The sequence below is a fragment of the Pholcus phalangioides genome, unplaced genomic scaffold (genome assembly GCF_987345545.1).
Source record: "Pholcus phalangioides strain wild (caught in Gottingen) unplaced genomic scaffold, Ppha-v1.0 ptg000024l_1, whole genome shotgun sequence".
Classification (NCBI taxonomy): Eukaryota; Metazoa; Arthropoda; class Arachnida; order Araneae; family Pholcidae; genus Pholcus; species Pholcus phalangioides.
The window spans coordinates 25,364,857-25,376,988 of record NW_028301616.1 but is presented as its reverse complement, the minus strand read 5'-3'; the positions used below and the strand labels follow the sequence as shown (position 1 = coordinate 25,376,988).

General features: G+C 44.6%; 1 protein-coding gene across 1 annotated transcript; it reads right to left on the bottom strand.

Annotated features, from left to right (window-relative positions):
- Positions 1-5,848: 5,848 nt before the first annotated feature.
- LOC149069082 (uncharacterized) lies at positions 5,849-10,150 on the bottom strand. Its single transcript, XM_089251039.1, has 2 exons — positions 9,924-10,150; positions 5,849-8,496 (listed from the first exon to the last, which is right to left on the bottom strand). The coding sequence occupies exons 1-2, from the start codon at positions 10,034-10,036 to the stop codon at positions 6,042-6,044; spliced, it is 2,568 nt and encodes an 855-aa protein (XP_089107165.1). The 5' UTR covers positions 10,037-10,150; the 3' UTR covers positions 5,849-6,041.
- Between the last annotated feature and the right edge of the window lie 1,982 nt (positions 10,151-12,132).

Below are 12,132 nucleotides of genomic sequence, written 5' to 3'. Positions count from 1 at the left end.
AAGGTTCATTAGATTATTCTCTGTGAGAATCGGCCCAGACCAGTAGTTATTGACGTTATAGCTGAGGTGTCATTACAGTCGAGGTCGTTATAACTGAGCTCGACTGTATACCGATTCCTTCAATTTTTATGAATTTTTAAACGTGTCACGAATTTATGGGGGCACCCTGTGTACCAGGGGTGTACAACCTCAGGCCCGGTCCGACGAAAGGTGTTCCGGTGGAAAATTATCAATACGCACAGCGCGATAAATGCCTAGGCTGACCATATTTCTTTCATGATTCGGGATCCATACGGGGTATCACCAAATACAGCCAAAAAAAATTCAACGGCAAGTAAAGTTTCCAATTACAGCCGAAAAAAATTGTCAAAGGTAATTAATTCATGTCACGAAAATAAAAAAATCTTCATTCTTGTTTCAAAAAATTCAAATAAGCCTCGTTCCCCTCAAATGAGGGGGAAAATAGGCAATTTTAGAAAAAGTCCTGGAATGTCCCGTAAAGCATGGATCACCTTATATGTATACAAGTTTCTGGCCCGCGGACCGGAAACGTTGTGCAACCCATGCCTTACAGACCTTTCGACCAAATCGTGAGTTTCGTGTGACGCTGCTTGATTTTTAATAAAGAATGGAAGCAAATAAATAGCCAGGTCTTTGTTTCAAGGTGGTGGAATCCCTCCCCCTCCGCTATTACTTCTGATCGAGATCAGTGCACGTTGTTAACGGAAACAGACCCTTGATACATGGCCTTCACATTCAGGCTTATTTATTAGAACGGAAAATCTAAATGGCCCTCCTCCCCGATCCAATAAATAACTTGTCGAAGAGGGGGAAGGCTATTTCTTGTGTCCATTTTATAAATAGCGTGGCATCAATCAGACGGCACTGTATCCGATAATGTGCAATCGAATTCGCCGTCCATAGCAAACATCTCTTCACCCCTTGTTCAGTGGTCTTCAACCTTACACGAGTATTGCCTATACTTAGAATAAAACAAAGCACCACTTACGGCAACGGTGCTCATCCCTTAGGAGAGAGCAGAACAAGACGTATAGGAGTGAAGAAAAAATATATTTTTTTATTTTTTGTTTTAGGTTTTTTTTTTGTTTACTGCAAAACACTGTAGGTGCTCAAGCAGAAGCAGCACCCCCGGTTCTGACGTCACACCAAAACACATATGCATCTGGATACCCTCCATCCCTTAGGCAAAACAGGGAAAAGGTACAAGCAAAAGTTATGGGAAAGTGAGGGTGTGGGAGCACTACAGTCTGTCCCGTTCTACAAGAGAGTGTGGGAGCTCGAGCACCCACAGCAACCCCCGGCTCCGATGCCACTGCCCATGACTATACATGCTGTTTAAAATTGAGTTCACTTAAATTACACATAATGATAGAGGGTTGCGTAAAAATTTCTTTCCGCTCAGTTCTTGAATATCAATTAACATCGAGATCACGCCATCTATCGACACACTAGAAAACATCACCCGAAAAAGTGAAACCGATTATGGAATAGCTGCTACCATATGAAGGAAACAAATTTAAAACTCGCATCTAGTATCATCATTTAAAGAACTAGATGGCTTCAACAAGGAAATTTTTTTTTTGTTCTATGAAATCATATAGGTCAGAGCCGTTCAGCTTTCTGGAGAAATTACAGTAAGTACCACTTTGACCAATGGTCAAAAAAATACCGTACATCACGAATTTCCGCCATCTATGGTTTAGAGATAATACTCATTTACAGTTTTTCGTTCGCTTTCTGAATAATAGGTAGCAGTAAGAGTCCTATTTCTTTTCTGTTCGTGTTCCATTAATGAAGTTCTCTAATTTCTCGATAGATGGCAGCAAGAGCTGAAGTATTTTGACTGGAATTCAAAGTGTATTAGCAGTGTTAACCAATGCACATTAAAATTCAATTTTACTCCGAATTTCATTTGAAGTATTTTCACTCAAAGTTTTAAGTAATATTTTTTTTTCTTTTCGGTAGTTATTTCTGACTGATAAAAAAATACCCTTTTCCAACAAAAATATCCCTTGAAATTGGGAAGGAGTAAAATTACTCTTCGAAATATTGGAATTTGGGATCTCAAGTAAAAATAAAACACGAGCAATTGCCGCCATGGTAGTTGAACAAACCCGTTTATTACAACAAATTTCAAGTTGCGAAAGAGTCACTGGAGACATTTCGGGGGGGGGGGGGGGGGGAAATCTGGATAAAAATACATTGAGAGCGGCTACGACATTTCCGAGGAGTTCCCCGGGAAGTACTGATTCAGATGCACTAATATATAGAACTCTTGAAATAGCCATGCGGGGGAGCAGTCTCGTGACCCAAAGGCCCGAGGGGGGGCGCAAATTTTATTCTGAAACCTCTCCTAAGACATTACACAAGGGGGCGTCAAAATGCGCACTTGCCCCGGGTGACCAAGCATCTAGTTCCGGCCCCGAGTGCTTCATTCGCTCCCGATTGGCCACTTTTCTGCGATATTAGCATGAGTTGGCAACTTTTCTTACTTTTGGCGGTAATTAGCAATGTCCCGTATTTCGAAGCCTGATTTCCCGTATTTTTCTCGAACAAATATGGTTAGCCTAGGTATAGGATTTCAAGACCGTTTACAACAAACATATCATTTTGCCACAATATAAAGCCTATTAATCTTTAAGAAAATTATCTAAAACTTGGAGGAACATTTTTTCACTCCTCAAACGAAATTTGGAGGCATAAAATTGAATCTCGATCTACATATACATCTTGACGCGTATTGGCGAACACTGCTGAGAATGTTTCTGTGTACACAGAGTTCTTTCTACGCAGAAAAAAATTCATCATATTGTGCATTAAACATGTGTTGTTTTTTCATTCCGTGCAGATATCGATATTCTGCGCGCGAGACACACATGTATTTATAAGAGCGTTGGCCTAACAGGCTTATCGTTCAGGGCGGTGAATTCGAGTAATTAGTGGTCGAGAGAAAATTCAACTAGAATGGGAGGTGGGCGGTAAAATTCGTGTAGCTCACTGGCAGCAAAACTGTAAATCCGCCTCTGTACGCCTGGATCTGATTTCAACATCCACCCCCCTCACAAAGGATGGGGCTGACAGGATTCCAGCACGAGGGCCCGGAATGACTCTTATCTTTTATTTTTTCATGCATTAAATTCATTACATCAGGGCCTGTGCCTCTGGATCCCAGACAAGGGGCCCCGTTGCAGAATGTGGAGACCATGGGTTTCAGCAAGTTGGACATTAGCCCGGGTGCCCTAAATTTGAACGAAATTAATTCATCGAGCAATCAAATATCTTTGACCATATTCGTGAATGTTTCAGAATTCCTACTTCCCAAGGCAACCTGAAGTCACCCCCAATGTAGCATTTTCATTTTCTGTTGCTGCAACTTCTGTTAGCAAATGAAAAAGAATCGAATTTCAACACTCGATACGATTTGTTTGTTTCTCCAGACAGTACTAAGAATGACCGGATGATGATGATCTCACTGTTGAAAGGGTATAAAAGCGACAGACGCAATAGAGTTCTTTGAAAAGTTCGGGAGGTTGGTTGGGAACTTTGTGGTTGGGTGCCGAGTAGAGTTGAAATCTCTTTGGCTCCTCTTTATTTTTCAGGTACCCACCAAAACGGCCAACATTTCTACTACAGGTCTGTAGTAAGCAAGGTGAACACACATTTCCCATATTTTTTACTAAACAATCCTTTTTTTTTTCTTTACGATGAAGATTGCTTGAATGATAATTATGACTGTATAATTATAAATTTTTATCACAATTTTTTTTTCTATATTTTTGGAATACATTCTAAATTAAAGAAAATTTTTAGCAGCCCCTTATTTCCCATAATAGGAGGGATGACCATATAGCCCGTATTTTCGGCCATCGCTTTTTTTTTTTAAAGAAATGTCCCGTTTTCACTCGTATTTTCAACAAAGATTATGACCAAAATCGTATATGAAGATAATTTTCATTAATTATAATAGTTATAACTTGAGGGGGACAATATGACTCATTTCACTGGATATTGCCCCGGAATATTTGCCATCACTACTTTACAAAAATATTCCGTTATGTCCCGTATTTTCAACGAAGTCCATGGGGATTTTCATTCTGGATTGAAATTTTGCTTGATAAAATTTTAGGTAAGTAAATTCAGTGTCTAGTTGCGACCCTGTAACCATGTCTGGTATCAGCACAACCATTGGAGTCTTTTTTTTTTCCAACTGGTGGTTTGTTATATGGATGGTATTCTGTATCGCCAATGTCAATTATGATAATTTTTGGATTGCCGTTCAATACTATTTCTCACGGAACCCCTAGCGATGTCCCGGAAATCACAGTCTAGAAACACTAATCGCAATAATTTTTATGCAGGGCAGATATTTTCCACATACGTAGTCCGCTCACCAAAAACACCACTTTGTTGAGACGCCTCGCCCTATGGGTAGTGAATCATTTCCTACGATTTTTAAAATGGGGAGGAGCAACAATTTTGGGAGTTAATAGGATTTGGATGATCCTTGAGCCCCGTTTTGAAAAATAATCTCAGTGATTCTATTGGAAATTAGAAGTATATTTACAAGGGGACGGGGGTTCATTTGGTGGGTTATAGCCGGGGGAGGCAAATTTGAATGACTGATCGATTGTTTGAATGGGAAAAGGGCGGCAAAATTCGTATGGTTTTACCGCTTGCGGTCTATAAATCCGCCTCCACGTAGAGAGCGAGAATGACCAAACGGATTACTTACCTAAAGAGCGAGGAAACGGAGCAGTGAACTACAGAGCTTGCAAGCATATGAGTGACCAAAACCTGTGAACGAGAGCATGCTAGCTATCCAATCAGCGTGCAGCCCTGTGTGACCAGAAGACATGGCCATCTAAAGATTATCATGGGCACCCGGGCCAAGCGATTTTTTCTGAGGCCCAACTTGGCAAATTTACATGCTTACACTACTACTAAACCACACACGCACCTCATCCATATTCCTCTGCGGAACTTCTAATGAATTGGTACATGTTGGATTGTGTGTGTATGTATAGTGAACCTAACGTGAAGTTTGTTTCTGTGTAATGCTTGTTATGTGTATTGCTGCCATCTGCAATCAATTTTTTGTAACTGAGTTTCTCTCAACTCAGAGTGAAGTGTAATGAATGAATAACTAATGTCACAGGCCTGTTGCTCTCTGCGGCGAGACTTTAATGGGGAGATCGGCTCTCGCATTCGCGACTCGAAGTTGGGAACTGCAGAAAACCAACTTCAGCCGAACACCATTGCGGCGATGGTGGGGTTTGAAACCGGATGCGAGTCTGCCACTGTGGCCACCACAGCTGCTATATGCTTACACTCGAAAAATTTCGAACAGGTGTCATTTCCGTGATGAGGCTTTTTTTTTTTAGGCCGACGTGCGTTAAGATCGCACTGCCAGAAGAATGGCCTAGAGAGCAAGGGATCAGGTTAGTGAGGGCCGTATTCACCGACATAGTTTAAACCTGTAGTTACAATTTTTGGATAAGAGATCAACATAGATTGGTTAAAACCTTGAATTTAACCAATCCGTGTCGATCTCTTATCAAAAAATTGAGACTATAGCTCAAACCATGTCGGTGAATACGGCCCTTAATGACCTAAAGCGTGACCAAGCAAATGTGCAAGTATGTTAGTGACCAAAAGAGTGACTTGAAGACGAGTGTGGGGGGGGGGGGAATTAAGCGGGCTATATCTCAGGGTGGCAAATTCTAAGAATGACTGGTATAGAAAATTCCACCAGAATGGGGGAAAAGGGTGACAAACCATAAATCAGTCTCCGTAAGAAATCTATATTGCTGCAATCATCTCTAATTCCTTAATATAAAATTCTTTATAATAAACAGTCTTTAAAATAAGTTTAGTCACAAAATTGATGATACAAATATAAAAAACTGTATACATTAAAAAAAGTCACAAGAAGTCCTCGTGGTCGTATTCGGATCCTTATTCGGACCATAGTCGTATTAATTAATATCCAAAACTGAATGTCCGCCATCTGGACGACGGTTTCAGTCGAGTTCGGGTACTGATGATGGCCCTTGGTCGTCATCTTCCTTCTTTTCTTCGGCCCGGGCGTCCTCCTGAACGGGAGTCACTTCCATTAAGTACAGGGGCGAAGGGCTCGATAGCAGTGATATCAGGCTCAACACGTCGTTGGAGAATCTGAAATGCTTGCCGAGCTTTGATATGGAATCCCAAGCCATGTTAGTGACCCACCTGTCGTTGTTTTTCGGCGAGTATCCCGTCGGGCGCATCCGCTGTTCGGAGCACCCGAGCAGCGGGAGAACTTTGGTCCAGCCGATCGAGCGGATCATGGTCTCGATCATCCGTGCTCTGATCGAATCGTCTACGATTTTTCTTCTCTCCTCCTCGCGAACGACGACGTCTTCGTTCCAACCCTCGGCTGCTGCTTCTGTTGAAGACGTCGACAGCGTCAGCTTGTCCTGGAAGGACTGGCTCAGCCATTCCACGTACTGTCCGTCGAACTGAATCTGCATGGTCCCTGAAGAACATTCCGGTATCGTGTATAACGGGTACACCCAAGTCATTGCGTTCGGATCGCCGGCAACGGGCAGGTATTGCACGTCGATCACGAGTCCAGGATCGGAGCTGTCAGTTGGGAGTTCCGGAGGTCCCTGCTGGTCACCTACTACAACACCGCTGGCTCCCCCGTTTTCTTGGACAGACTGATCTTCCGTCGCTTTAGATTTTGTGGGTATCGGTAATGAATCGGAAAACGTAGACGCCGATGCATCGGGGGAAGCGTCGCTTCTACCTCGCGCACTGTCCTGGACATTTCTAGTCTTCTTCCTTTTCTTGCGCTCGAGATGTCTTTTTTGCCATTCTGGCTGGTGCTTCCGCATACCTTCCGGAACCTCGCATTTTTGGATGGGTCCACCTTTCACAGAGGTAATTTGAGTGTCGTCGTCATCATCATCATCATCATCCGCCCTACTCAGGACGCACCTGATGTCAACGGCGGTGATATAACACGGGCGCCTTACGTGAGGCGAGGCCTGTACTTTGTAACAGAACATCAGGCGGTCGCCGACGTCGAAGAGCATCGTGAAATCTTCGATCGGCTCTCCGCGGAATGTGGTCGCACTGATGTGACAGAAAGCAAAGACTTTATCCTGGGAAGAAGGTGCCGCGGATGACGGCAACTTCTTCCGGCAGCCGTCATCGCAACACTCGCACGCGATGATGGCACTCCGCAACGCGATTTCCGTGATGGCACCGTTGATGTGCATCGGCGGGAGGTATTCCGGACGCCCCCCCAACGAGATGACGTATCGAGGCACCTCGATGTTCAAGTTCCCGATACTCAGATTGACGCGCGGAGCGTTTACGTTTTCGGACAGAGTAATGATACCCTTGTGGATGCGGAAAGCACCCGATCGACACAGGTTGGCACCGATGCTCGCGGAACTCTCGCATATGTCCCAGTCCTTGAAACGGGGCAAGTGTTTGTCGAGAATCTTGCGGCACCTCTTGTAAGATATGCGGTGGAGCTTTCTATTCTTCAACACTTTAACGAACAGTTCTTTCAGCTGTTCCAGCTGGTCCTCCTGGCGGGGAGTGGCGTAATGCACGCGGTGGATGGTGCCGTCCCCGGGCAGGAACAGCCCAACGTGCCAGAACTTCAGCTGCGCTTTCACGCAGCACTCGTTGATGATCCGGTCGTACCGGAACTTTCTAAGCCGGGCGAAATCACGCAGCTTTTTGACCATCTCCGCCACGGTGGAGACACCGCGAAGTAACCAGACCGCCGTGACACCCCATAGGAGATCAGTCTCAGTGGCGATCCAAATACCCTGCAGGCGCATGGTATCGAGCGTGATGGCCGCGTCGTCCACCTTGAAGACCCCCTCGATCAGGTAGAAGAACACCATCAGCCCGGTCTCGAAATCCTGGTCGGTGCTGCAATACCAGATCAGGGCTTCCCCGAGCGGACCCAGACGACGTCTGATCGACGGTATGATTCCCTGTACGGCAGGCCAAGGCAGGCAGTTGTTCTTCATCGAGCTCTCGAGCACCTTCAGCACTCGTAGAATGGTGATCGAGACCTTGGCAAGCAGATACTCTGGATATTCGGGTGTGGAGCTGTCCGGTCGCGGTAGAAGGGGCTTCCCGTCTCCCTGCCACAGCAGCGGCGATTCCAAATCGTCGTCGCAGACTTCTGACAGGGCCGTCGCGAACCTAGCGTTGTAGTGCGTGGAATCTCGAGTGAGACCGACGAAGAGGGATCGGTGAGTGTCCCTGACGTAGAAGATCAGCGGGAAATTTAGCAGGAACCGTTTGACGAGGTCCTTTTTGAGTACCATGTCGCCGTGCTGCCCGCGAAGCAAACTGAAGTCCTCTTCATCCAGGAATTCGGACATCTCCTGAAGCGTCGACAGTCGTCCCTCGTCGTGCATTTTCCGCACCAACCTCAGGACAATCGATCTCGTTTGCTTCGCTATCCTAGAAGGAGGGGGAAAAATACACATTTATACTCTTAGAGATGGGCCATATTCTTTTGGCGTTGTGTACAGTAAAACCTCTCTTGCGGTCACGGGAGGGAAAAAATTATTCCGTAAAAGAGCAGTGACCGTTAATCAGGGGTTTCAAATGTATACTTTTATTATACAAGGGAAAATTATATTTGGCTGTTAAAGAGGAATGGCTTCAACTGAGGGGTGTTCGTTAAGAGAGGTTTTACTGTATTAAGTAAATTTTAAAAGCAATTCAGAGAGACCTCCCACGGCTGTTTCAATCAATGAGCCTGACTGGACAGGGCACTGGGGCCCGCATGATCTGGTACTATGATATCGAGCGTTCGCGACCATGTAAATTGAAAATTTTTCTTTAAAAATCGTAAATTCACGGGTTGTGCCAAGGCCACAACTAGATGCTTGGTCAGCCAGGGCAAGCATGCATTTTGACGCCCCCTCGTTGAAAGAAAGGTTGAAGGGTGAAATTCACTTTATTCTGCGTAAGTGGGGCATTTGCTCCCCCCCACCGATTTTGAGACCCCTAAAGGTGATCAACCTTTAGGAGAGTTCGGACTATTTCATTGGTTTGAAAACGGGTCGTGGGGCCACTTAATTACGCGATCTGGAACACAGCCACCGGTCTCATTACGGGGATCTATAAAAGTGCCGCTGGCAGCTTGAATGAACTGGAACTGTGCAGCGGCCACTTAAATGATCTGGGAATGTGCCGGAGGGAGAGAGCACTTAAGTGCTGTGGAAGTCCACTGCGGGTCACTTCAGTGATCTTGGAACTGTGCCGCACGTTACTCAATGATTCGGAACTGCAACGCGGCTCCCTTAAGTGATCTGTTTATGTGTCACTTAGTTCATTTTCATAAAACCAGGTTTGAGGTCACGGGCCACATTAGATGACTCAGCGGACTATGAATAGAACACATATGGACTAACCGAACATTTTTTACCCCCCCTTAGTCACAGGGTTCACCTAATTCGCCTCTTCGTGCAGGACCGTCTCAAGAGGGACCACCGGGCAAAGTGATTTTTCTGAGATCCTCTCTGGTTAATTCTAGGAAATTTCAACCAGATCTTGCTTTTGTGAGGGGAGGACCTTCTCTTGGGGTGCCCACGGGTGGGCCCATGCATTAGACGGCACTGTCCTCGTGTCAAAGTCAGGCCCTTGATCCCCGGGCTCAGAGCCGAGAACTGATACATTCTAAATTAAATTATTGAAAAATTTCATCGATCCCAAATTTATATATTAATCTTCCTAATTTTTAATATTTCATTTTATTTTGTTATTCAGTCGATCGGAATAGGCATTTATACACAGATCGGGTTACAGACAACTTTACATCACATAAATTTAATTTATAATATATTCCCCGATCAATCGGACATAAATTCCTATCAACTTACCTCTCTGGTGACAGTATTTCAAAATAACTGGGAGGACGTGGAGGAACCGGACGTGACGATGAAGACATCGCTGGTGATCTTTTGCCCTTGCCTTCAACATTTCGACGTGCCATCTGGAATCGGTCACTCTGTCATCAACACACACACACAGCGGCCTGGCCCGAATCAGTGAGGTAAACACAGTGCGGTATCCGCCAGGATTATTCCAGCTTTTTTACACGTCAGGGGAAAAAGTCACAGAAGGAAAACTCACCATCTATGCCCCGCCCACCACAAACCTGTATCGTCTGCTATAGCGGCGTGTATAAAACCCCTCACAGTTAAATTATTCACAACCACTTTTCGACGTCTGGCATTGCTAACGACTAGGGCTTCTTGATGACTCCAGACTGACTCATCCGCCGTCTTTGAGTGAAGTGTGACGTGGTTCCCTGTCCTGCTTTTTTTTTTCACGAATTGGATGTCACTTTGAACAAAAAACTGATTTTGCCGCTCCGAGATGGAAGACGGTGAGTCTGCTTGTTAAAATAAGCACCTTAGGGGCATGGCCCCCACAAGGGGGAGGCTGACAGGACTCCAGCCCTGGGGCCCGGGACGATTTTCATCATTTTTTTTGTTTTTTCACGCCATAAATTCACTATAAAGGGGCCCATGAAAAGTCCCATCCTAGGGGCCCTGCTCTAGGATGTGGGGGCCATGCTTAGGGGCCATTCAAGTACTATGTCAGCAGACTTTTAGCCATTTTTTACCCTCGCGCCTTCCCCCCTCCCAAATTTCATAAAAATGAACTAAGCAGTTTTATAGCACTTAAGCGGCCCGCAATGTAGTTCTACATCACTCAAGTTAAACGCGGCACAGTTTCATTGCACTTGAACGACCCGGATACATTTGAAGGATCCGCGGAACATATTCAGAGATCACTAAAGGGACCCCCAGGGAAAAGTTTTTCTTCGTTTTTGGCACACTCAGTAAAGAAGCCATTAAGAATATTTCATATTTTTAGAAAGGGTGGTTGTGAGACGATGTAAGCATCATTCAAACCCTCCCTCCAACCTGTCATCAAAAGTCAGCAAATCCGAACCCCCCCCCCCCTCCCCATCGATCCCGACGTAATACTTGAATGACCCTTTACCCCTGACAGGTTCTCAGCTCAAAACCAGAATGGGAAAAAAATTCATCAAATGATTAGTCATCTGACAAGCATTTTCATCAAACGCCTTGTTGTAATTCCCAAACGGTACCGCACTGCCGTCTTAACGCATGGGACCACCCGGTAACGGCCCGAGGGGTGGGTCTCAAGAGAAGAGGGGGCTCAGAAAAACGAGAAGTAGTTGAATATTTTGAGAATTTTCCTGGTATGACTCCAGAAAAATCACGACCCCGGGGGGCCCATGGTGCTCTAGGGACGGGCCCTTGCGATCGGTTTTGATTTAATATTTTCTCTCTCTCGTAAGTTATTATTCATTATTCATAGCTGAACGGAATGCGATGCTTGTGTTTGTGTACTAACTAACAATCAAAAATTGTTTTCGGTATGTGGCGTAATAAAGACAAATATAATCAATAGTTTTATCACACACATCGTGTCCTGTTAGGGTTGCCATAGCTATAATTCTTGTGAAATTATATGGGCAGTATCAATATGAAAAGTAGCCAAATTTTTCATGGAGAACACTCCGACTCGAAGTGTTCCGAGATCGGTCAAGCTTGCTGTGCGTCTTAAGGCATGGGCCCACCCAGGCACGGCCCGGGGGCCTCACAAAAATGAGATCTGGTTGATATTTTCGAGAATTTGCATGTTAGGGCCTCAGAAAGATCACTTGGCCTGGGGGGCCATGATGCTCTTAAGACGGCCCTGGTTACCATCACTGCTGTGTATGTGAGAACAATTTAAAATTCTAATATTTCCAAGGGTGCCGTAAACATAAAATTTTTGGTAATCACTGGCCACAATGGTTTACTTTCCAAATCTCGATCATTTAACTTTTCTTTCCCAGTGAGTAAACTCAAAGGTTTCCAAACTCTAGGGTTTCCAATGCCGATCATTCAATCATTTTTGTCATTTTTCTAAACTTTACAAAGAAAGACGAATTGTCATCATTTAAATTGAAATTATTGAAAGTTTTCACATCAATTGGAATTAAAAGTTTGCGTCTTTGTGAATGTGCATTTTATTTTAAATTAAGAAATAAATTCTCTGTGGTTTATC